General features: G+C 38.9%; 1 protein-coding gene across 1 annotated transcript in view; it reads right to left on the reverse strand.

Annotated features, from left to right (window-relative positions):
• The window catches only part of SERPINB7 (serpin family B member 7), a 45,371-nt gene continuing 33,786 nt past the window's right edge, over window positions 16,222–27,806 (reverse strand). Inside the window, exons 5-8 of the mRNA XM_001925047.5 lie at window positions 24,590–24,707; window positions 21,137–21,279; window positions 18,969–19,115; window positions 16,222–17,375 (exon numbers count right to left, since the gene is read on the reverse strand). Coding sequence (XP_001925082.1) covers window positions 16,977–17,375; window positions 18,969–19,115; window positions 21,137–21,279; window positions 24,590–24,707 — 807 coding nt within the window. The 3' untranslated portion in view covers window positions 16,222–16,976. The remainder of the gene's footprint in view (window positions 17,376–18,968; window positions 19,116–21,136; window positions 21,280–24,589; window positions 24,708–27,806) is intronic.

The following is a 27,806-nucleotide window of genomic DNA, read 5'->3' on the forward strand; positions in this document are numbered from 1 at the left end:
CCTTGCATTGTGACCTAAAGTATTTATACAAAGGGGTAGAGAGTGAGCCAGCTGACGTATGCATTGTAAAATATACTGCTCTCCTGGGTCAACATAGTGACCCAAGAGATGTAGGAAAAAAACAATGACACATTTAATGGCATAGATTTTATATAATAAATTGAGTGGTATTTAAAAATTAGCTGTAATGCATATGTCTACCTTGCACACACTGTCTGCCTGTGACAAAAAGTGCTGATGTTTAAAAGTCAGAGAGGAGACATTTGTCTTGGGAATGGATAGCATGTTTCTTTTCTTGACTCCTAAAATGAGACATAGTAAATGAAATGCTATTCTTTCTGACATAGAGGTGGGCAGGAATGAAGTAATCCTTATTTATTTATTTATTTATTTATTTTGTCTTTTTGCCTTTTCTAGGGCCGCTCCAGCGGCATATGGAGGTTCCCAGGCTAGGGGTCAAATCGGAGCTGTATCTGCCGGCCTTCGCCAGAGCCACAGCGACACCAGATCCAAGCCGTGTCTGCAACCTATACCACAGCTCACGGAAATGCCAGATCCTTAACCCACTGAGCAAGGCCAGGGACCGAACCCACAACCTCATGTTTCCTAGTCGGATTCGTTAACCACTGCACCATGACGGGAACTCCTGGAGTAACCCTTACTGGAGTAAGGGTTTCAAACTTATCTCATGACAAATGAGGCAGGATTCCCATGAGAAGCAAGTTATAGCTCAGCTGTAGTACCAACTCAGAATATGTATCTCAGAATGTCAGAGATGAAGAGCATCTCTTCAGAGATTTTCAGCCCCATAGCAATCATTTTATATTGTGGCCCAAAATATATGTTCAAAACTAGAGTTTCACCAGCAAAAAATTTTAAATAGAACTGCCATTTAAACTAGCAATTTCACTTCTGGGTATTTATGCTAATTTGAAAAGATATATGTGCACCAGTGTTCATTGCAGCATAATTTGCAATTAACCAAGATATGGAAGCAACTGAAGTGTCCATGGATAAATGAATGTATAAAGAAGATGTGGTATATATAAGCAATGTACTATTCCTTAGCCATGAAAAGTGAAGTCTTGCTATTTGCAACAACATGGATGGTTCCACAGAGTATTGTTAAGTCAAATGGCAGTGAAAGACTTATACTGTGATCTCAGTTACAGGAGAAATCTAAAAAACAAAACAAACAAACCACAAAACAAAATGAAAATAGACTCTTAGATATAGAAAACAACAATGCCCTAAATTATTTTCTCTAAAAATAAATACATGTATTTTTCTTTTTGTAATAAAGAATCCCTCCAACAAATTATTAGCTAACTCTAATTGGGTGCAATTAAACTGAAATCCAGGCACTTGTACTAGCTCCTTTTTATCAAATTACACATATTTATACATACTGAGAGATAAAAGCATTAATCTTTAAAAACAGTGTCCAGAAGTTCCTGTTGTGGCAGGTGGAAGTGAATCAGACTAGTATCCATGAGGGTGCAGATTCGATTCCTTGCCTCACCCAGTGGGTCAGGGCATCCAGTGTTGCCTTGAGCTGTGGTGTAGGTCATAGACGCGGCTTGGATCTGGTGTTGCTGTGACTGTGGCATAGGACAACAATAGCTCTGATTCAACCCCTAGCCTGGGAACTTCCATATGCCATGGGTACAGCTCTAAAAGCAAAAAAAAAAAAAAAAAAAAAAAATTTAAGTGTCCAAACTGCAAATACATGCAAAGGAAGATGAGGCTAATTAATTGAAGAAAAAAAATTTAAGGCAATAAGAAAAGGAGGGGAGGGGAGCCAGAATTTAGATCCTTTGTATTTCCATTAAATGACTCCTGATTTGTAGAGGCAACATAAAAACAGACACCAAATATTTGATTACAATAGGAAACAAATGCAATAGTTTTCCTTTTATAACTTTACAGTGAATTTTATTACATTATTTTACACACAGGAATAAAAACTTTGCACTATGGTCTTCACACAACAAAATTGGCAAATGCCCACCTTACTGGACAATTAGGCGGTATTTGGCTTTACCGCAATGAGTATGAAAAGGAAATGGCACACAGACCATAGAAAAATGCCCTATGGTCAAAAGGGGAAGAGGAGAAATGAAACAATTCGATTACAGATAACATAGGTAAGAGACATTCTGGATTCATGGACTATACTCTCAAGGAAAACTTGCCCATTCAGAAAGCCAACTTGCCTTCCTGAAACCCTGCAACTAACAATCCTACCTTCTGGGTAAAGGGATACAAGAGAAATGATTTTATTTGTTGAGCAGTTGACTTGTATGGGGATCCTTGAGCAAGGGAAAAAGGGCATTCTTTTTCATGCTCTGGAAAGAAATAGACTTCTACATGACACGAAATCTCTTGAGTCTCAAAGAAACATACTTTGAATCAGATTTCCACCAATTTAGAGAAACTTCCCTTCTCTCATATACAATCCTGCAGAGAATTTGGATTCAAAGAGGAAAAGGGGAAAAAGAGGGGTTCACAATTAAAAAGGAAAAAAAATCATCTCCGTAGAAACTGTGATTCACCTATATAGACACTATTCCCCCAGGGACCCAAAGAACAGATACTTTCGAAAATAAACAGTTAATAATCACTTGTTGGCTATTCCCGGAACTAGGGATTATTTGCAAAGAAATGACTTGTTCAGTGACTTCTGTGCTATTACCTATAAACACCCTGTTAATAAAAGAACAATGTCTGTTTTTCCTTGCCTATAAAGGCTCTGATTAATAGCTAGGAGTGAAGGTGTGTGTCTCTGCTTGTTGTTCTAGCTATTTAAAGAAACAGATCATCATATGTGGTCACCCCTGGAACTCTAATTCCACAGAACTCACACCCATCTAGTGGTCCATGACTCTTGAATTTGCTTTGTGCTACAGTAAATGACTCCCATCCAGAATGCCCTTATTTAGATGTATATAGCAAGGATTTTTTTTTTAATGACCTTATGTTTATTAGGTTCTCAATAAACTTTCATTTCCATTTCTTTGCTAAAACTGTTCTTTTTAAAAATTGAAGTATAGTTGATTTACATTGTTTCAGGTGTACAGCAAAGTGATTCAATTATGCATATATATTTATATATATTCTTTTTCAGATTATTTTCTATTATAAGATATTGTATATAGTTCTCTGGGAAACACAATAGGTCCTTGTTGTTTATCTATTTTATATGTAAGTAGTACATATCTGTTAATCCCAAATTCCTAATCTATCCCTCTTCCACCTTTCCCCTTTGGTATATAAAATTTATCTCTTTTCTAATTATTAGAGAAATGAAATCAAAACTACAATGAGATATCACCTCACACCAGTCGGAATGATCATCACCAAAAGTCTACAAATAATAAATGCTGGAGAGGATGTGGAGAAAAGGGAGCGCTCCTACTCTGTTGGTGGGAGTGTAAATTGGTGTAGTCACCATGGAGAACACTATGGAGTTTTCTTAAAAACTAAAAATAGATCTACCATATAACCCAGAAATCCCACTCCTGAGCATATATCTGGAAAAGATAAAAACTCTAATTTGAAAAGATATATGAACCCCAGTGTTCATAGCAGCACTATTTACAATAGCCAAAACAAGGAAGCAGTGTAAATGTCCATCAACTGATGAATGGATAAAGAAGATGTGGTCTATATATATATATACAATAGAATATTACTCAGGCATTAAAGAGAATGAAATAATGCTATTTGCAACAACACAAATGGACCTAGAGATTATCATACAAAGTGAAGTAAGCCAGACAGAGACAAATATCATATGATATCACTTATATGTAGAACCAAAAATGATACAAATGATCTTATTTATGAGCAGAAATAGACTCACAGAAATAGAAGTGGGTTTGTTAACCTAATGGATCTATGGATACGCTTCAAGAGGCCTTTGAACTTCTACAATTTATATACATAAATTCTTGTATATATGCATGTTTCAATGCTTTTAAATCTGATTCTCAAAGCAAGTATTTACTTCAAAAAGTAAATGATCATTTCAGTAAAAGCTTCTAGTAGCCTTACATGGATGCCCCTGCAATTCAACACCTCCTTTTCTTCTGGCATCCATATTCTATGCCCTGGATGCTGATGTTACTATCATTTAAAGATTGCTAACTTGAGGAGTTCCTGCTATGGCATGGTGGGTTAAGGATCTGGTATTGTTTCTGAGGCAGTGAGGGTTCGGATCTCCAGCCCAGCATAGTGGGTTAAAGCTGTGGTGTAGGTTGCAGCTGTGGCTTGATTCAGTCGCTGGGCCAGGAAATTCCATATGCCATAGGTGTGGATGAAAAAGAAAAAAAAAATTGCTAAGTTGAACCTTGAGAAGTCCTCTTCTCTCACCTCCACATTCATTCAATCACAGAGTCCTAGCAGGTCAGGCCTCCTCCTACATCTGTCAACTTTATTCACTTATGTCCATACCAAATCACTTCCCAGCTGGATCACTGCCTAGGTCTCCCTGTTAGCAATCTTACAGCACTCGAATCCACACATCAGCAAACACAATCCTTGAAAATACAAGCTTTAGAGTGTCACTCCTTTTCTTAGCGCTCTGCAGTACCTTTGCACCAAGCTTAGAGCAAAGGAGGACTCCTCATTACCTTGTACAAGGTATTCTCTCTGCTTGCCCAGCCCACCTTTCACTGCCCTCTGCCCTCTACATCCTGTCTCACTTACAACTAACAGAGGAGCCCCATGGTCTTTCCTCTTGGGTCTAGAAGAAGCTGTTTTATCCACTGGAGTGCTCTTCACCTCATCTCCCACTTGCCTTGCTCTACTCATTCTTCCAGGTTTGAGCTACAACTGTCATTCCCCCAGGAAGCCTTCCTTTCCTTCCAGGACTGGCTTAGAAACCCACACCTCATGCTTCTATAGGACCTGTAGCTTCATTTGTAGGACTTACCCCACTGTGACAACTTGTGGAAATTGTAGTAGTTCCTTCCAGCCTAAGAATCAAACTTTTAGCAGCATTGACCAGTCTTGTCCGAAAAGGCACACTTGGAAAGACATTCTACATTTAAAGATAGATTGTTTTCAAAAATATCTAGAAAGGATTTCTGTCCATCTTCTCTCCTCTCTACACTTAACTCTCTGTTCTGTGCCCTTTTCTCACCCTCCCAATGCACTGAGTAAGCAGACACATATTGTTTTGCTTTATTTAAATGACAAACCAAGATTAAAACTCAATATTTATAAAGGATTAGTCACTCTAGTTTCACTACGGTGTTCTCATATTTCCAGTACAATGGTGTTCTTCTCTTGGTTCACAATGCCACAGGCAAGGGACAGGGAGAAGAATGAGGGAGGAACAATAGAATGTGTCAAGACACAATGAAGACCTGGTAGCCCGCTCACCTGCTTTGTTAGGTAAACTCACTGTGGCTTTCTCTTACTGAAGGTGCTACTGGGAGGACTGGGCTTATGAATACTATTCTAGTCACGGGTCTTCACAAATTCTAGGTTAGTCTATTGGGATAGAAACTAAATATTAGTGTCAAGGGCTACACAGATGATTAAAAATACTATCCCCATTGATGAGTAGAACCTGTCAGTGAAGTTTGTGCTGAAGAGAAATTACAAAGGGAGCAGAAGGTAGCTATCCTTTCTCTCAGAGAGATTATAGTTAGGAGAGTTTATTATTAGAAGAATTTATATGATGACAATGATGATGATGGTGGTGATGGTGGTGATATTAACTGTCAGAATGTTTATTATTAGGAGAAATAATACATGGCCAAATGAAATCACCCAAAAGTGTAAATGACCCAAACATAAGAACATGTAGTCAGATAATTATGAATTTGCCCAAATTTATAAGAGGTGTGGTCTTCCAGGAAAGCCTGAGGTCGTCAGAGACACTTGACATCAATTGGTAGGCATGGCAGAGAAGGGGTGAGCCATGTAAGGTGTTGGAGCACGAGGCAAGAGGACTCAGCATAGCCAAGGCACAAGTGAGATTCATGAAGTTCAAGACAGAAAGAGCACACATTGTCTGGGGTAGTTGTTTAGTGTCTCTGAACCTATTTTCCTTATGAAATGATAATACCAATAATAAATAATAATTTCAACCTTACAGGATTGTAAGGAGACTTGAGGTGAGGGTGTGAGAATGTTTTATAAATGATAAGCAGTGATGATGATGAAGGTGATTGTGATGATGCTGATGATATTGCTCCTCCTCTTAACTAAAGGATAAGTGAGAAAAAGCTTCCTCCTGATCCTTTAGAAACAGAAGGAAGTTCCAACAATACTCTTTTCCCCACCTTAGAAATCTTGCCTTACATAGGTTTGGCATATGTTTAGCAAAACACAGAAAGTTCTCAAGGAGCCACTGATGGAGGTGGGAATGAGTGTCTGTTTCGTGAGTCACCTGAGTGATCCACATAGAAAACATGAATGTGGTCAGGTTCTTGAACAATAAAATGAGTGTTATTAAACCGAGATGGATTTGGTTTTTCAGTCAGTACGAGGTGTCTTGAGCTTAGCATCCTTGGTGGGGAGTGAAAAAACCAAGTAGAAGGAGGATGGAGTAAAACTGTGGAAGGTTTTGAATGCTGTGTTGGCATTTTGACCCTGTCCTTATGTGGTAAAGAGCCTCTGGTGTTTTATAAGAAGGTGACTTGATCTGATCTGTATTTTGGGAAGATAAGTGACATTTGCAGATGAAAACATAGAATAACTTAATGACTTAGGGTTTAAGAGTGAGATGGGAAATAAGAGTCACAAGAGGCAGGTAGACTTGAAACAAGACCAATCCAGAGAAATAAATAGCCTGAACCAAGGCAGTGATGATGAGAATAAAGGGGGAGATATTTAAGAGGCATTTTGGTGGTAACACCAATGAAAAGTTCCAGTGTGAAAAGCAGGAAAGATACAAAGATAATCTTGATGTTTTAAGCTTAAAGTTAAAACAAGATAAAATTTGAACTTAACCAAAAGTGGGCACCCAAGAAGGGGAAGCTGACTCACAGAGGATGGTAATGTACATTGTCTAAAGCATGTTTAGCTTTACTCCAGGACTTTGAGGTGGACTTATCCAGGAGGAGGTTGTGGATTTGGGGGAGGGGAGTTAAACATATAGATACATGTCATCAGCTATCACCAAGGCCATGTGATCAGATGAGATCATATAGAGAGAATTTTAGAGGAGAAAACCTTTGGAAACATTTATGGCTAAATAACCAGATTGAAAAAACATGACACCCAAAGATAAAAACTCATCCTTGTATAAAAAGAAACCCATTTCAAGATCCATGACTTGAATTTATATCAGTGAGTCCCTGAGGTCTCATTTCCATCCCAAATTACTCCCTTGGAACTAATAACTATATTCATTCTAAAGACTTCCTGAGTGTCTACCAAATGCTAAGTATTGTTCTAGGGATGCAGGGCTACAAAAACAAATTAAACATGGATCCTGCCCCAAGAAGCACAAAGCTCAATGTTATTAATAAAGAAGTAGAATAGCTGTTATGTTGGCTATCATTGAGCCTAGTGTGTATTCACAATGCTGAACGGAAAGTATCAACTCTTCAACAACTGCCTGTTTCAGAAGATGTTTCCACCAAACCAAGCCGAAGCCATGACCAGACAACACAGCCCTTCTCAGTATGAGCAGGAGCCCTTTAGTACTAGGTGGATATACTGGTGGGACCAATGAACTAGAATTGTAAGGAAGGCTTGTATTGAGTTTTCTACAGTATTTTCTTACAGACATCACTCTCTCTGATGCCTACCTCAAAATTCAGTGGCTTTGAGCCTACCATGCTGCCCAGAAAACCCTATCAGCAGAGAAGAGTCCCCATCATGCCTCTGAAGCATGTGACCACCATATCCCACTCCTGTATCTTTATAGCCCAAGCACAGAGTCTACAGACATGTTATTTTTGAATGGCAAGATGGAAATGAGATTAATCACAAAAATGAGTTTCTTGTGAAAAGCATACCACTGCATACCAGTTAAATTCACTCTCTGTAAAGGTTTCCAAAGGGCATAATAGTTGATTCAGGTGTGAAGTTTAGCAGTTAAATTATTTGGGTCAGAGACCTTCCTACATCTTTCAAATCATGACATGTTTACTCATTCATGTTCTATTCATGGACTCCACAATTGGTTGAAAATCAAGAAACTAAAAAAAAAAAAAAAAAAAAAAAAGAATCTCCCAGGACTAGTACTAAGCACCCCAGTGCTGTGCTGTAGGCTACTCTCCATTCACCTGCTTTCTATTCAAGTAAGCCTTTTGTGAAGAAAATGCAATTCAATAGGCTGTTAGAGTTTATAAAATTCTAAGTTTGGCATGGTCTACTGATTTTCAATCTATTTTTAATCTGTCTTGTAAAATTACTTATGGCTTATCATAAATAGTAATATATGCAAATTATTTCACCTTATGAATTTAAACCCTAGTGTTTATTTATTTATTCATTTGCTTTTTATGGCCTCACCTGCAGCATATGGAAGTTCCCAGGCAAGTGGTCGAATGGGAGCTGCAGCTACTGGCCTACATAATAGCCACAGAAACACCAGATCCAAGCTGACTCTGTGGCCTACACTGCAGCTTGCAACAATGCCAAATCCTTAACCCACTGAGCTAGGCCAGGAATGGAACCCACATCCTCTTGGATACTAGTCAGGTTCATAACAGGCCACAACGGAAATTCCCAGAACCCTAGTATTTAAATTACCTCATCTGCTTATATAAGTATCTATAAAAGTAACTTTCATGTGTAATAAAATAGCAACATTAACCAAATCAAATTCATATTAAAAAGCACTCTTTCTTTTCATTGCTTTCTATTGGCCTAGAAAATAAGGAAGTTCCTGGAGAGAGGACAAGATGGCGGAGGAGTAGGGAGACACGCTCGCCCTCTCCCACAAACACAACAAAAAAAGCACATCTACAGAATAAATGACTCACACAGAACAGCAACCAATCGCTGGCAGAGGAACCTAAACTCCAATAACGGCAAGAAGTTCGTGACATTATTGGGCAGAACGGGAGAAAAGAGGAGAGTGAGAGAAGGTGAATCTGAGCGGGACGGGCGCTCCCGAAAGGGAACTGCGGAGGAGAAAGGGATCCTGCACCCTGGAAAGTCACCTACCGGGGGAAAGATCAAACGAACCGGAGGAATCTCCAGATGCAGAGAAGAGTGTAGCAGTAAGTTGGAGTACGGAAAAGCCGATCAAGAACCCAACGGACCATCTGAACTATGGGCACAGTCACCAAAAATTGAGATGCCTGGGTGGGGGCTGGGCACCGAATCCTCGCCTCTGAAGGTTAGTCCCCAAGAGGGGGCCGGGGGATGCCTGGGTGGGGGCTGAACACCAAGATCTGGCCTCCAAAGGTTAATCCCTGAGAAAGGGCCGGGCGACGCCTGGGTGGGGGCTGGGCACTGAGACCTTGGCTCCAGAGGTTAGTCCCCAGGCTAGGGGGGCGGGGCAGAGCAGAAACTGCTTGGGAGGTCTAGAAACCATTTGATGGGGCAGAGACTGCCTGGGAGACTAGAAAACAAAGCTGTCGCAGAGGAAGGGAGCAATACTCTAGGAGCGGGGAAGTGGAAAGACACATCAGAGGGAACCTGGGAGAAGAGCCTGGTCTGCGCCCGTGCTGGGGAGGGGAGAGAAGAAGGGGTGGGTCCCCATAGAATACCCCCCATGCCACAGCAAGCTTACAGGCCCACTAGCTAGCTGAAAGCTGTGCTTCCCAGTGCATACCCTCCCCCCACCCCCACCACGCCCTACGCTCTTACCGGACCTGGGGCTGCCTGCCATCCAGGAGGGCTGGCCTCAACAATTGCCTGAAGCCTACCACCACAGGGGCTGTCCCTGCACAGGCCTGCTTGCCCTTTGGAGGGGCTACACTTCCGCAGAGCAGCACCAAACACCACCAGCCCCCGAGAAAAGGCCTGCAGCCCAGAAAAGCTAGAACAAGCTTAGCCAGGCTGTGAATAGATCGGCCTAATTCTCGGACGGTTTTTCTGAGTCGGGTTGCCCCGGGGAGGAGGCTCTTAGGTTTCCAACGGCCCTGCTACCCGCCCAAGCCCCCAGGGGATGCTCTAGTGGACCAGCTTCATAGGACTGCCAGCTCCAGGCAGGACCCCCTGCAGCCCAGAAAAGCTGCAACAAGCTCAGCCAGACTGTGAAAAGATCCGCCTACATTCTCAGGCTGTCCTTCTGAGTTGGGCTGCCCTAGGGAAGAGCCTCTTAGGTTCTCAGTGACCCAAATAGCTGCTCCAGCCCCCAGGGGGTGATGCACTCCTGAGGAGCAGCTGCCTAACACCGCCAACCCCCTGCAAGAACCCCACAGCCTAAAAACACCAGAGCAAGCTTTGCATGACCAAGTGAAATCTGCTGCCATCGTGGTGTGGACCTCCCAGTCCTGTCTGCCCTCAGGAAGCCCTCCTTTGCTTCAAAGAAACACTGTTAGCCCCATCAACACTCCAGAAAAGCCACACTGCCTCAAAAAAGATTGACCAACAACGCCAGCCCTCAGGAAATATTCCAAGGCAGTGACAAGGCAAACACTGCCCGATAACGGAGAGTACAACTCCCTCAGGATAAGGAAAACAACAAGCAAGATGAAGAAGCTGAGAAACCACCCCCAGGCAAACCAACAGGAGAACTCACCTAAAACAGTCAACAATGAAACAGATCTCTGCAGTCAGACAGACCTGGAGTTCAAAAGAGAAATAGTGAAAATACTGAAGGAATTAAGAGAAGATATGAACAGTAATGCAGATACCCTCAGAAAGGAACTAGAAAATATAAGAAGGAGCCAAGAAAAACTAGAGCATTCATTTGCAGAGATGCAAACTGAACTAGGGGCAGTAAAAACCAGAATGAATAATGCAGAAGAACGAATCAGTGATATGGAAGATAGAATAATGGAAATCACTCAATCTGGTCAACAGACAGAAAACCAAATCAAAAAACTGGAAAGCAATATAAGAGACCTATGGGATAATATAAAGCGGGCCAATCTACGCATAATAGGAATTCCAGAAGGAGTAGAAAAAGATAAGGGAATGGAAAATATATTTGAAGAAATTATCGATGGAAACGTCCCAAGTCTAAAGGATACTGGATTCAAGATACAAGAAGCACAGAGGGCCCCAAACAAACTGAACCCAAACAGACCCACACCAAGACACATCATAATAAAAATGGCAAAAGTTAGTGATAAAGAGAGGATCCTAAAGGCAGCAAGAGAAAAACAGAATGTTACCTACAAGGGAACCCCCATAAGAATATCAGCTGATTCTCTACAGAAACACTACCGGCCAGGGGGGAATGGCAAGAGATATTTAAAGTGCTAAAAGGAAAAAATATGCAACCTAGAATACTCTATCCAGCAAGAATATCATTTAAAATAGAAGGGGAAATAAAAATTTTTCCCAACAAACAAAAACTTAAAGAATACAGCAACACAAAACCCAGGTTAAAGGAAATATTGAAGGGGCTTCTCTAAACCAAAAAGAAAGGAAGGAAAGGGAAGAAAAAAGAAAACAAAAAAAAACAAAAAAAGAAGAAGAAGAAGAAGAGGAAGAACTAGGACTGAGGAAACCGCAATCGGAGAGCAGTCACTCAAATAAGCCAGCATACAGATTTAATCATGAACATGCTTCAAACAAAATAAAATTAAAAAGAAAAAAATAAAAAAGAGTCATCAAAACCATAAAATGTGGGCAAGGGATGTTAGGAAGTAAATAACCCTTTTTGTTTGTATTATGTCTCTCTTCTTAATTTTAATATAGTAATGAAGTGTTTGAACTTACAGGACCATCAGGCTAAAACACACAATTATGGGAAGGGGTTAGCATACTTACAAAACAGGGCAACCACAAGCCAAAACCAAATATTGCATTTGCAAAAAATGAAAAAAAAATACACTCAAGCAGATAATACCAGGAGACCATCCAACCAAAAAAAAAAAAAAAAAAAAGAAAGAAAGGAAGAATGGAGAACCATAGAATCAACTGGAACACGAGGTTCAAATGGCAATAAATAATCATCTATCAATTATCACCTTAAACGTCAGTGGACTGAATGCCCCAATCAAAAGACACAGAGTGGCTGAGTGGATAAAAAGGCAAAAACCTTCAATATGCTGCCTACAAGAAACTCACCTGAGGACAAAAGATACATATAGATTGAAAGTGAAAGGGTGGGGAAAAATATTTCACGCCAATAGACATGACAGAAAAGCAGGAGTCGCAACGCTCCTATCAGACAAAATAGACTTTAAAACAAAAGACATAAAGAAAGACAAAGAAGGACACTATTTAATGATTAAGGGATCCATTCAAGGAGAGGATGTTACTATCGTCAACATGTATGCCCCAAATATAGGAGCACCCAGATATATACAACAAATATTAACAGACATAAAGGGAGATATTGATGAGAACACAATCATAGTAGGAGACCTAAATACCCCCCTCACATCAATGGACAGATCCTCTAGACAGAAAACCAATAAAGCAACAGAGATCCTAAAGGAAACAATAGAAAAGTTAGACTTCACTGATATCTTCAGGACACTACACCCAAAAAAATCAGAATACACATTCTTCTCAAATGCTCATGGAACATTCTCAAGAATCGACCACATATTGGGACACAAAGTGAATCTCAATAAATTTAGGAGCGTAGAAATTATCTCAAGTATCTTCTCTGACAACAATGCCATGAAATTAGAAATCAAGCATGGGAAAAGCGAAGAGAAAAAACCTACTCCATGGAGACTAAACAACATGCTACTAAAAAACCAATGGGTCAATGAGGAAATCAAGAAGGAAATTAAAAACTACCTTGAAACAAATGATAATGAAGACACAACCTCTCCAAATCTATGGGATGCTGCGAAAGCAGTGCTCAGAGGGAAATTTATAGCAATACAGGCCTTTCTCAAAAAAGAAGAAAGGTCCCAAATTGACAACTTAACCCTCCACCTAAACGAATTAGAAAAAGAAGAACAAAAAAGTCCTAAAGTCAGCAGAAGGAAGGAAATTATAAAGATCAAAGAAGAAATCAATAAAATAGAGACTCAAAAAACAATAGAGAAAATTAATAAAACCAAGAGCTGGTTCTTTGAAAAGGTGAACAAAATTGATAAATCCCTGGCCAGACTCACTAAAAAGAGGAGAGAAAGAACCCAAATCCCCAAAATTATAAATGAAAAAGGAGAAATCACAACGGATACAGCAGAAATACAAAAAACCATAAGAGAATCTATGAACAACTATATGGCAACAAGTTTGACAATCTGGAAGAAATGGACAATTTTCTAGAATCTTACAGCCTGCCAAAACTGAATCAAGCAGAAACAGACCAACTGAACAGACCCATCACAAGAAATGAAATTGAAGAGGTCATAAAATCACTCCCTACAAATAAAAGTCCAGGACCAGATGGCTTCACAGGTGAATTCTATCAAACGTATAAAGAGGAATTGGTGCCCATCCTCCTTAAACTCTTTCAAAAGGTTGAAGAAGAAGGAATACTCCCAAAGACATTCTATGATGCCACCATCACCCTCATTCCAAAACCAGACAGAGACACCACCAAAAAAGAAAACTATCGCCCAGTATCATTGATGAATATAGATGCAAAAATTCTCAACAAAATCTTAGCCAACCGAATTCAACAACATACCAAAAAAATTATACACCATGACCAGGTTGGGTTCATCCCAGGTTCACAAGGATGGTTCAACATACGCAAATCAATCAGCATCATACACCACATTAACAAAAAAAAAGTCAAAAATCATATGATCATCTCAATAGACGCAGAAAAAGCATTTGACAAAGTTCAACATCCATTCATGATCAAGACCCTCGCCAAAGTGGGTATAGAGGGAACATTCCTGAATATAATCAAAGCCATTTATGATAAACCCACAGCAAATATAATCCTCAATGGGGAAAAACTGAAAGCCTTCTCACTCAAATCTGGAACAAGACAGGGATGCCCACTCTCACCACTGCTCTTCAACATAGTTTTGGAAGTCTTAGCCACAGCAATTAGACAAACAAAAGAAATCAAAGGCATCCATATAGGAAGAGAAGAGATCAAACTGTCACTGTATGCAGATGACATGATAGAAATATAGGTATTCCTTCTATACCTAGAAAACCCTAAGGACTCAACCCCAAAACTACTTGAACTGATTAATAAATTCAGCAAAGTAGCAGGATATAAGATTAACATTCAGAAGTCAGTTGCATTTCTGTATACCAGCAATGAAACATTAGAAAAGGAATACAAAAATACGATACCTTTTAAAATTGTACCTCACAAAATCAAATACCTCGGAATACACCTGACCAAAGAGGTAAAGGACCTATATGCCGAGAACTATAAAACTTTAATCAAAGAAATGAAAGAAGATGTAAGGAAATGGAAAGATATTCCATGTTCCTGGATTGGAAAAATCAATATTGTAAAAATGGCCATACTACCCAAAGCAATCTACAGATTCAATGCCATCCCTATCAAATTACCCATGATATTTTTCACAGAACTAGAACAAACAATCCAAACATTTATATGGAACCACAAAAGACCCAGAATCGCCAAAGCAATCCTGAGAAACAAAAACCAAGCAGGAGGCATAACTCTCCCAGACTTCAAGAAATACTACAAAGCCACAGTCATCAAAACAGTGTGGTACTGGTACCAAAACAGACAGACAGACCAATGGAACAGAATAGAGAACCCGGAAATAAACCCTGACACCTATGGTCAATTAATCTTTGACAAGGGAGGCAAGAACATAAAATGGGAAAAGGAAAGTCTATTCAGCAAGCATTGCTGGGAAACCTGGACAGCTGCATGCAAAGCAATGAAACTAGAACACACCCTCACACCATGCACAAAAATAAACTCAAAATGGCTGAAAGACTTAAATATACGACAGGACACCATCAAACTCCTAGAAGAAAACATAGGCAAAACACTCTCTGACATCAACATCAGGAATATTTTCTCAGGTCAGTCTCCCAAAGCAATAGAAATTAGAGCAAAAAGAAACCCATGGGACCTCATCAAACTGAAAAGCTTTTGCACAGCAAAGGAAACCCAAAAGAAAACAAAAAGACAACTTACAGAATGGGAGAAAACAGTTTCAAATGATGCAACTGATAAGGGCTTAATCTCTAGAATATATAAACAACTTATACAACTCAACAGCAAAAACGCCAATCAATCAATGGAAAAATGGGCAAAAGACCTGAATAGACATTTCTCCAAAGAAGATATACAGATGGCCAACAAACACATGAAAAAATGCTCAACATCGCTGATTATAAGAGAAATGCAAATCAAAACTACCATGAGATACCACCTCACACCAGTCAGAATGGCCATCATTCATAAATCCACGAATAACAAGTGCTGGAGGGGCTGTGGAGAAAAGGGAACCCTCCTGCACTGTTGGTGGGAATGTAAACTGGTACAGCCACTATGGAGAACAGTTTGGAGATATCTTAGAAATCTATACATAGAACTTCCATATGACCCCACAATCCCACTCTTGGGCATCTATCCAGACAAATCTCTACTTAAAAGAGACACATGCACCCGCATGTTCATTGCAGCACTATTCACAATAGCCAGGACATGGAGACAACCCAAATGTCCATTGACAGAGGATTGGATTCGGAAGAGGTGGTATATATACACAATGGAATACTACTCAGCCATAAAAAAGGATGAAATAATGCCATTTGCAGCAACATGGATGGAGCTAGAGAATCTCATCCTGAGTGAAATGAGCCAGAAAGACAAAGACAAATACCATATGATATCACTTATAACTGGAATCTAATATCCAGCACAAATGAACATCTCCTCAGAAAAGAAAATCATGGACTTGGAGAAGAGACTTGTGGTTGCCTGATGGGAGGGGGAGGGAGTGGGAGGGATCGGGAGCTTGGTCTTATCAGACACAACTTAGAATAGATTTACAAGGAGATCCTACTGAGTAGCATTGAGAACTATGTCTACATACTCATGTTGCAACAGAAGAAAGGGTGGGGGAAAAAACTGTAATTGCAATGTATACATCTAAGGATAACCTGACCCCCTTGCTGTACAGTGGGAAAATAAAAAAATAAAAAAAAAAGAAAATAATAGTGCCAATAGTCTCACGATTGTTCCAAGAAGAATGATCACACTGTAAAATTATATTGTATTTCTTTATTCTGATAGAGAAAAAAATTACAAACTACACAGCATATGAAATAATATACTGTAAATAACAACTGGCAACAATTAAAAGATATTTAATATTTGAAAAACTATGTACATGTCAAGTTTCTGTCAAGGAAAGGCCAAAAGATGTCAATTCAAAATTATTAATGTAATATTTCGGTTGGTCCCCAATCCCAAATCCTTATCTTTTAGCATCTATATTAGACACTAATTTCAAATCAGATGTATTAAAGTAAATTCTAATGTCTTCTTAGCTTAGCAAGGAAAAGTTATCCTTCACACGTTTTTCCTGCAGCTGGACTTATTCCTAGATCATTTACAGTGAAATAGAATATCTGTGATAACTACTGTTTCAAAAAATATCCCTAGGACTGCTTCTCCATTACTATTCTACTATTATCATTAAAGCATTCCACAATTCCTGGATGTTATACCCAAATCTTTGTGCACATGGCTGTAGTGAAGACTGGTAGAAATAAGTGTGTGTAGAAAGACAATGAAATTAGAAATGGGTGAGGTACATGGTCGTAGAACTGATAAGAGCAAGATCAGGACAATTGACCAGCTGTCTAAGAAGGGTCAAGTCACCAAAATCATCTACCAACCAATGTTAGAAGGAAGTTAACCCAAAGGAAACACCACATGCTTCCAGTTCGATTTAAATCTATTAACTTGTGGTGGTTCCTTGATGTTTCAGGGACTATTATAATGGAAACCAATTGGATTTTCAAGGACAAGAGACTTTTCCACTAAACAAGATGATATCATCCTTCTTAATGACAAATAGGAATGGGTGATCAGCTTTGAACACCCTAAAATCAGGGAGTTGCTTTTCTACCACCTCACTTCCTGACATGGCAGCTGCTTCCGTGCCCTCTTCTGTAACCTCAATGTAAGATTTGTGCATCAGTTTTGAAATGTATAGACGGCCTCCTGCAGCTATACCAGAAAGATCAGCTCTGGATTCATCAAAGATATCGCTCAACCCCAGGGCTTTTAAATGGTGATTGATTTCATAATTCTTTTCTATCTTGAACTTGGGAAAAAACACTTCGACATACTGAGGTCTCATTCTTCTTGGATTGGTCCAGTCCATTAGATTCCCAAAGGTCAGTTTGTTTTCAATCTGTAGGAATATTTAAAAGGCAATTTAGAATCATATGGTTAAAAAACAGATGAAACAACAACTACAAAGGGATATGGTTTTCCAGAACCATCCTCTCCTGATCTTTGCGTATAAGTATGTGAATGGGTCTTGGAGGTGTCTGGAAATGGTAAATGATTAAAATGAATGGTTCGGGTACTCTTTAATGAACCACATGTTTTTTGTTTGTTTGTTTGTTTGTTTTTTTGCTATTTCTTCGGGCCGCTCCCACGGCATATGGAGGTTCCCAGGCTAGGGGTCGAATCGGAGCTGTAGCCACTGGCCTACGCAAGAGCCACAGCAACGCGGGATCCGCGAGCTGCGTCTGCAACCTACACCACAGCTCACGGCAACGCCAGATCCTTAACCCACTGAGCAAGGCCAGGGATCAAACCCGCAACCTCATGGTTCCTAGTCGGATTCGTTAACCACTGCGCCACAACGGGAACTCCTGAACCACATGTTTAATTTACTCTGCTATGGCAAGGTGTGACTTATTCGTATTTCAGGGCATTTCTGTTCTCTGCTTGTATATGAAAGTATATAGCAAAAGTGGAATAATGGGCAAATGAAAAAAGTAGAAAATCAGAGATTATCAACAGGAGAAATGAACCAGCAGCCATTGAAATCAGCATTTCCTGACCATTTCCCCCTAATGAAAGACACAGAAAATAACAATATTTGCACAACCTGCAGAATTGAATCAATGGAACCCCTGGTGGCCCAAGGCAAGAAGCCCAGAGCTCTATCCTCAAGGGCTTGTGTGATCAATATCTCCCAGCATGGATACGCATACTGAAAGATGGGTAGAAATAATGCCTCTGGGTTGGAAGAGCATATGGCCTGGCAATAGTAGGTGTTCAATAAATGGTGTCTATTATTCCTTTTGATTGGAAGTACAGCGATCAAGACTTCTGAGACTGCAGTTTCACAGACTCAGGAAGCCAAATTCACAGAAAGGAGGAGGAAGAGGAGGGGGAGGGAGGGGGGAGGAAAAGGTAGAGAGAGAAATAGGGCTGAAAGATCAAGATTGAGATACAGAGATGACATCCAGCTTCTCAGGGCCAGCACTGTCTGTCCCCTGCACTGTGCCAGTCTGCTGAGCCTGCTCCATCCATCACAGAGCAGTCTCTAACCCCTGCTCTTCCTAGAAACACAACACATAGAGTGAGACTATACATTTTAATTCTCAAAGGCTCAGGACTTCAAAATTCCATCATAGCATTCCTGTTTGAAGATGTTTAGTCTACCAAAATTTCAATATTACACGAAAGACCATTTTCACAGCCAAATGCAAAGACCTAAACTCACGCCCTTTCCCTCTATTGCTTAGATTTCTCAAACATAGGCTTTCCAATTTTATAGCTATTCAAGTAAAATCAGGCGAAACTGAGATAGTTCAGTCTCAACATCTATAATGGTATCTGGCATAGAGTATATACTCAAATATTTGTCAAATTAATGAATAAATGGGTAAGTCACCAATGCCAGCAACCTGAAATCTTAAAGTTGCTGGATTAAAAGCACAATCAACAGTATCCTTCTGCAATAGTGAAGGTGACAGTAGTAACTTACCTGGGACAGGTCATTCTCAGGCAGCATTACGTACATGCTTATGCCACCATGATATTTGAGCTCAAGCACCTGCATGGATGGATCCTTAATGACAGACAAATTGAACCTCCGTTCTTGATGCATCATGGCCACTGCTTTCCTAGGACACTGAAAGTCAAGTCACAAGAAAATGTTAAAAGCCGACCCTATTTTACTTATTTGACCAAATTCAATAAGAATAATGTTGCAGTTTTTGTTCAGTTGGTCTTATGAAATTTTCTGAACTTGCTGCCAATAGTGGTCACATTGGTTCACATCTCAGTGGTAAAAGCACAGACTTTGAGTTTAAACTTCCCAGTTACGTGACCACAGGCAAGTTATTTCACCTCCTTTTCCCCCCACTTCCTCATCTCTATAATGGGAAAAAATAGTCTCTACTGCATAGGATTGCTGTAAAGATTATGTAAGTTAATATATCTGGCACTTGGAATATTGCTTTGCACTTAAGGTTTTATCTGAAAATGCCCATATAATAAGTAAAGAGTAATTATTAAATCGTATTATAATTTGAAATGATTGCTATAAATTTTTCTACCTTTTTTCTTCTGGTGTTTTTGCCTTTTCTAGGGCTGCTTCCCGCGGCACATGGAGGTTCCCAGGCTAGGGGTCTAATCAGAGCTGTAGCCACCAGCCTACATCACAGCCACAGCAATGCCAGATCCGAGCCGCATGTACAACCTACACCACAGCCCACGGCAACGCCAGATCCTTAACCCACTGAGCAAGGCCAGGGATCGAACATGCAACCCCATGGTTCCTAGTCGGATTCGTTAACCACTGTGCCATGATGGGAACTCCATAAATTTTTCTTCTCATCAGAAGTAAAATTCAGGCTAGTACTATAAAAATTACAATTTAAGAATGGGGCCTCATAAAATTTTTAAATTTCTGCAAAATATTTGGCACTATTCCTTGTATTAACTTGAGGGAAATACAGTAGCTCTTACTGTAAGGATATCATTTGTAGATTTAGAAACTCTATAGAGATATTATAAACAATCTTTTTTTTTCCCTAAATGATACTGTGATTCTGCAAGCTTTTCCACATTTCTGTATTATCTCCCTTTAAGAAAGAAAGTTTTACAGGAGGAAGACAGATAATTATTTATGCTTGGATTTATGTCCTTCTTTCTCTGAAAAGGTTGTCCTTTTTAACTGAGAATCAAAAACTCAGAAAGAATACACATGATGTGGGAAAGGGCAAAATGTATCTGCTTAGTGAGACAGATCAGCCAAGTTAATCTGGGAACAAATGGGGGCTGGGATATCATAGACACTAAGTCTTATTTCTATGCTAAGGCAGGGGAAAAAATCCCAGTGCTGGGTTATCCTGGAGAAAGACTAAAACTAGACTTCTTAGCTAAGAGGCAATTTCATCAATTTTTGATGGAAACAAAACTGTCAAGTGATATAGATTCCTTATGTTATAGCTATATTATAAGGGATTTATTCAGGAATATTATTGTTTTAAATATAATATTAAATGACTCTAACTGTACATGCACATCTCACAATTAGAATCACAAAAAAAGGTAAAAGGTATGCTTTTGTTATATATTTTTCTTATAGATCCCCTACAAAAATGTCTTAAATTCATACTTTATTACTTTTGTTGATTCTGAATTTTTTTTTTTTTTTTTTTTTTTTTTTTGCTTTTTAGAGCCACACCCACGGCATATGGAAGTTCTGGGCTAGGAGTCAAATCGGAGCTGCAGCTGCTGGCCTATGCCACAGCCACAGCAATGTGGGATCCGAGCCGCATCTGCAACCTACACCACAGCTCACGGCAACACCAGATCCTTGACCCACTGAGCGAGGCCAGGGATTGAACCTGTATCCTCATGGATACTAGCCAGGTTTGTCTCTGCTGCACCACAATGGGAACTCCAACTCTGAGTATGTTTTAAGAAATATCAATTTACAGGACACCTTCAGCTGTGCTCCATAACCTGCATTAGAGGGAAAACGGAAAGTTTGTTTTGTAAGCAATTGACCACACAGTCTTGGTAATGCAGTAGAAAAATATAAGTAGAGAAATGGTGAACCTGGTGTTCATTTATGTAATCCTACAATTTCTATAAAGGTGTATGACTTGCAAAAACCTTCCTAAATTAAACAGATTTCCATACCTTGGGAGATCTGAACTGGCAATGTAGGGTCTCACTTTTGGTGAAGGCAGATTTCCATTTGCCTTTGAAGTACACAGCATTCACCAGCACCATGACAGCAGAGGAGCTTATGGTATCTTCAGGAAAGATTTTCTTGATTTTGCCTTTTGAAAAATAATTTGAGGAAAAAAGGTTAATTTTTTATGAATTTTTAAAAAGCTAAAGACAAGATGAATATGTTTTTCTTATCACATAATGACTATAAGGATAATGCCCTTAGTAACAATCTCTGAGCAATTACTTTGTCAAACACTTTCTAAATGCCTTAAGTACAATATTTGATTTAATCCTCATAAAATCCCTGTGAGGTAGGCACTATTATTGTTTCCCTTTTCTGTGGAGGTCTAGGTCATAGATTAATTTATTTGCACAAAGTCACACAAGGAATCCATCAACAGGATTCTGACACAGAAGACAATTCTCAGAGCCCCGCCCTACTCACAATCACCAAACTGCCTTAATATACCCCACTGGTAAGGCCACGGAACTCCAAGTACTTTTTAACTCCATTCTATTGATAGGGCTAATTCCTTCATTCCAGGTTAATGGGACTTTTACTAAATGCTTTGGACTGTTCTGGATACTTGAATCATAATAATGAAAGATGTAGTCTCTGCCATCATTGGGTTCGCAGTCCAGCACAAAGGAGGCAACACCCAAATGTAGTGGTAGCACTCTGGTGTCACAGCCCTGTGCTCAGTGTGCTGTGAGGGCACAGATTAGGGGCAGTCATCTCTGGCTGGGCCACTCTGCCTGAGCTGAGGGCAAGGTGGGGGTCAAGGAGAATTTCCATAAAGACAGGACAATTGGTTCAAAGACACAGAAGCTTGGAAGATCAGAATGTATTGGGGGAAACCCTAACTCATTCTGATGTAATAGGAAGAATAAGATTGGAAAAGTTGGAGGCAGGAGGAAGATAATAAAGAGCTTGGAAAGTCTGGTAAAAATTTTAGATTATTTTGAAGGTGATGGAAAATTACTATTCAGAATCCACTGAAAGACAAGAAAGAGCATAGTCATCATGGGTCAGAGTTGCCTTTCTAAAAGATGACTCTAGCAGTGTGTGGAGGATGGTGGCAGGTGCGGGAGGGGAGAAATAGGGCCTGGGTAGGTTTGTTGGAATATTGGCATCCATTTTGAAGTGTTCCCCAAATGAGTACTGAGTCGGTATCCTCATCACAATGAGAATTATACATAGATTTGCATGAGAAAGAAAGAAAGAGAAATAAGTAGTTGTTGCAAATGAAGAAAGATATTAGTAATCTGAAAACCTTGAAATGCTGAACATTAAATAGAATCCCACTAAGTTATTAGAACAATAATTGCATAGTTCCTCTTGATTTATGAATAATAATATTTGAAACACGTGAGGACAATGGTCAAAGTAACCCCCTACTGATGGAAGACGAATGAATGAACAAAAAGAAAACAGTTGTATTCTTGTTTCTAGGATGAATTGTATGCTTTTGAAGTTTGCATTTAAGGGTGCAAGTCAATTGTCTCATATTTTTGAGACAGAGCCAGACTCAGCAAATACACGTATGTTGTTCAGAGTATAAATTAAGACCACTTAGGTAAAGAAATGACAAGCTTTGGAATCAGTTGACAACAAAACAATGAATAGATTTCTATGTTTGTTTTGTACTAAACCAGATCATTAGCTGGAATTCCATTTTTAGTTGGAAAAAGACTTATCAATAAAGAGATATACTTTTTCTGGAAGGTTCTACCTTTGATATACATATGATGTGATAAATGAAGAATATTTAAAAATAAAAGATGAATTACTTATTCTTCAGAAAAAAAATGATGTGAAAATATATTTCTTAAACAATAAGATGTAATTTAAACAAGATCCTTCACTCCAAGAAGAAACATTAAGATACTGGATCAATCATTAGAATAAAATATTATGTTGTGGTTATTGAAAATCATATTCTATAAATGACTCTAAGCCTTTGTTCACTAACCAGGCATAAGATATTGAGGTTAACTGGGTAAATTACCTCAGCTCATCACTAATTTATGAAATGGCCATACTAAAATCTATTTGTCTCACAGGATTGTGTCCTAATAAGATAATGTAATAGGTAAGATTTATAAAAAATACAAAACATTCAAATCATTAAGATTGCTTAAGGTTCAATTACTGTGGAAAACAGTATGGAGGTTCCTCTGAAAACTATTCTATGGTAATAGAATTACCATATGATCTGTCAATCCCACTCCTGGGCATGTATCTGGACAAAACTATAATTCAAAAGGATACATGAAACCCTATTTCACTGCAACACTATTCACAATATCCAAGACATGGAAACAACCTAAATGTCCATTGACAGATGAATAGATTAAGAAGATGAAGTACATATATAAATGTAATTCTACTCAGCAATAAGAAAATAACAAAATAACGCCATTCATGGCAATATGGATGCAACTAGAGATTGTTGTACTAAGTGAAGTAAGTCAGAAAGAGAAAGACCAATATCATATGATATCACTTATATGTGGAATCTAAAATATGGCAAAAATGAACCTATCTACAAAACAGAAACAGACTTATAGACATAGAAAATGGACTTGTGGTTGCCAAGGGGGAGGGGGAAGGGAGAGAAATGGACTGAGAGTTTGTGGTTGGTAGATACAAACTATTACATTTAGAATGGATAAACAATGAGGTCTTATTGTAGCACAAGGACTATATCCAATCTCCTGGAATAGACCATGATGGAGAATATAAAAAGCATGTATGTATATGTATAACTGAGTCACTTTGCTGTATAGTAGAAAATGGCACAATATTATAAATCAACATACCTTAATTTAAAAAATTCAAAAAAAAGATTGCTCAAACCCACAGTGTGGACAAATACTATAACATTTTTTAAAAAATGTTTTGGCCATGGCCATGACATGTGGAAATTTCAGGCCCAGGGTCAAACCTGAGCCACAGCAGTGAAAGCACCAGATCCTTAATCTACTGTACCACCTGGGATCTCCAAATAGCAATTTTTTTTTCTTTTTTAGGACCACACTTGCAGCATATAGAAGTTCCCAGGCTAGGGGTCCAATTGGAGCTATGGCTACCAGCCTACACCACAGCCACAGCAATGCCAGATCCAAATCACATCTGCAACCTATGCTGCAGATTGCAGCAACGCTGGATCTTTAACCCATGGAGCAAGGCCAGGGGTAGAACCCACATCCTCACAGATACCATGCCAGGTCCTTAACCCACTGAGCCACAATAGGAACTCCCAATATAGCAATTTTAAATAACAACAATCATTACTTCTGCTTAGGAAGAGGAGTTCCTTATATAAACTAAAGATGCCCAACTTTAAAGTTGAGAGTTCTCAGTATTCACATATAACTGACAATTCTTGCAGAAAAATAAGGCATTGCACTCACCATGTGTCTCATTTTCAATCCATTTATTAATTTTATATCTGGTTTCTTTTATATCATTTGTAAAGTCAACTCTTTTCACTTTGGCATTATATAATTTCTCAGCACGATCAACATAGTCCTATAAATACAAATGACATACAGTTATATAAGTAATATATAGTTCTTATATTTATAAATCACCACCAACTAAGCATATAAGAAATATATTCTTGAACTTGTTTCTTGATTTCCACTACCCTACTCCAGGATTCCTTCCTGACTCAAAGATAAGAAAATAAAGCTGGAGGGGAACTGGAGACCTTTGAAGTTGAATTTGCATAGCAAGCATAATGTTTAACTTAAGTTTATCTGAAAGAATTGGGAGAGATCAATAGAGATTATAGCTAATGCCCACCCCCTGGACTTTGCCACTGCTTGCTCACTATAAATACTTCAATAACATCCTAACTCATCTCCCTTGCTTATGTCATCCTCCTCCTCCTAATAAAAACCCTTCATTACCAGGATGTAAGGTAATGAAGATACTATAAAACTCCTAGAGGAAAACATGGGCAGACCACTCTTTAAATAAATCACAGCAATATATTTCTCAATACACCTCCTACAATAATGGAAATAAAAAACAAAATAAACAAACGGGACCTAATCAAATTTATAAGCTTTTGCACAGCAAAAAAAAAAAAAAATCATAAACAAAACAAAAAGGCAACATACAAACTGGGGAGAAAATATTTGCAAATGATGCTACTAAAAAGGGATTAATTTATAAAATATACAAACAGCTCATACAGTTCAATATCAAAAAAATCCAAACAACTCTAATCAGAAAAAAATGGGTAGAAGACCTAAATAGACATTTCTCAAAAAAAAAAAAATATAGATGGCCAACAGGCACATGAAAAAATCATCAACGTCACTAATTATCAGAGAAATGCAAATCAAAACTGCAAGGAGGTATAACTGCATTCTGGTCAGAATGACCACCATCAATGGTAGAGCAAAGGGAACTCTCCTACACTCTTGGTGAGAATATAAATTGGTGCAGTCACTATGAAGAACAGTATGGAGGTTCCTTAAAAAACTAAGACTGGAACACCATATGATTCTGCAGTCCCACTTCTGGGTATATATCTGGAGAAAACTATAATTTGAAGGAAGACATGCATTCCAGTGTTCACTGTAGCACTACTTATAATAGCCAAGACATGGAAGCAGCCTAAATGTCCATCAATAGATGAGTGGATAAAGAAGATATGGTGTGTATACATGCAATGAAATGTTACTCAGCCATAAAAAGAATGAAATAAGGCCATTTATAGCAACAGGGACAGACCTAGAGATTACCATACTAAGGGAAGTAAGCCAAACAGAGAAAGACAAATTTCGTATGATGTCACTTACAAGTGGAATCCAAAAAAAAAAAAAAAAAAAGATACAAATGAACTTATTTACAAAACAGAAATAGACCCATAAACATAGAAAACAAATTTATGGTTACCAAAAGGGAATTGGGGAGAGGGGAGATAAATCAGGAGTTTGGGATTAACATATACACACTACAGAAAATAACCAACAAGGACTTACTGTATAGCACAGGGAACTATACTCATTATTTTATAATAACCTACAAGAGAAAAGACTCTGAAAAGAATATATATATATAAAACTGAATCACTATGCTATACACCTAAAACTGACACAACATTATAAATCATCTCTACTCCAATTAAAAAAAAAAAACTGTTGTGAGGAATAAGACACAGAAGTTGGCTGTTGGACACCACTGAGAAGGTATAGGTGGGATGGGAGACCATGATATTGTACTGATAACCACACACTTTTAGGTTTTCCTCAAGTATCATCAGTAGCCTAGGCACAGTTGCTGAGGGAGATCATGGCACTGATGCAGATTCAGGGCTTTGTTGGGGGAAGGAGGGTATTGATAAAGCAGTGGTTAAGGAATGGATACAGAGGGTAGTTTGGAATGGGAATAAAGCTAGGAGAGGGCTGATATGTGAGAGGAAATGGAGAGATCAAGAAATTAAAGAACTTGAGGTTCTCGTCATGGCGCATCAGAAGGGAATCTGACTAGGAACCATGAGGTTGCAGGTTTGATCCCTCGCTCAGTGGTTAAGGATCCCGCACTGCTGTGGCTCTGGCATAGGCCGGCAGCTGTAGCTCCAATTAGACTCCTAGCCTGGGAACCTCCATATGCCGTGAGTGCGTCCCTAAAAAAAGATTTAAAAAGACAAAAAAAAAGAAAAATAAATTAAATAATTCAGTGCAGTTGAAAAACAGGTAGTGTAGTGAGAAAATAATAAAAGAATAAGCATAGGATGATGTGGCCACAAAATGAAAACTAGAGTTGTAGATTTCAGGTTGTTGATGAGTTTCAGGTGTGGCTTGGGTATCAGTTACTAAAATGGTGTAGAGAGAGGGTCAGAAAACTGTAAGAAGTGAAGCTGAATCATCCACAGGGACACTGAATTTATTAAAAATGGTGGCAGAATCAGGGAGTATGGAATAACATTGTCAGAGGTCCGACCAGAGGCATACTTAGCATGGATTGGCGGAGGAAGGAGAACAAGGTATCAGAGATGGTGGCTGAATCTTCTACAATACTATACTTTTTCGAGAGACAATTTATATGACATTATTATCCTTATCAATTCTAATAGAATTTACATTCTGTTTGAATCCATATGTAAATGTGAGTTAAAAAAATGTTATAAGGCAAAATGTAAGAAGCTTATACTCGTTGTTCTGATCTGAATGATTGAATATTGATGATAGTTAAATTTTATGTTTTTTTATTTTTTATTTTATTTTATTTTTTTGTCTTTTCTAGGGCCGCTCCCACGGCATATGGAGGTTCCCAGGCTAGGGGTCCAATCGGAGCTGTAGCCGCTGGCCTACACCAGAGCCACAGCAACTCGGGATCCAAGCCGCATCTGCAACCTACACCACAGCTCACGGCAACGCCAGATCCCCAACCCACTGAGCAAGGCCAGGGATCGAACCTGCAACCTCATGGTTCCTAGTCGGATTCGTTAACCACTGAGCCATGACGGGAACTCCTCCAATAGTTACATTTTAAATCAAAAGTGGTTTTTAGAATAATTAACTGTACTTACAAATGTTTGGGAGGAAAAAATGGTTGTCTCTATTTTTTATGTTCTTTTTAAAAATTTTTCTATTATAGTTGATTTACAATGTT

Source organism: Sus scrofa, chromosome 1 (assembly GCF_000003025.6).
Source record: "Sus scrofa isolate TJ Tabasco breed Duroc chromosome 1, Sscrofa11.1, whole genome shotgun sequence".
Taxonomy (NCBI): domain Eukaryota; kingdom Metazoa; phylum Chordata; class Mammalia; order Artiodactyla; family Suidae; genus Sus; species Sus scrofa.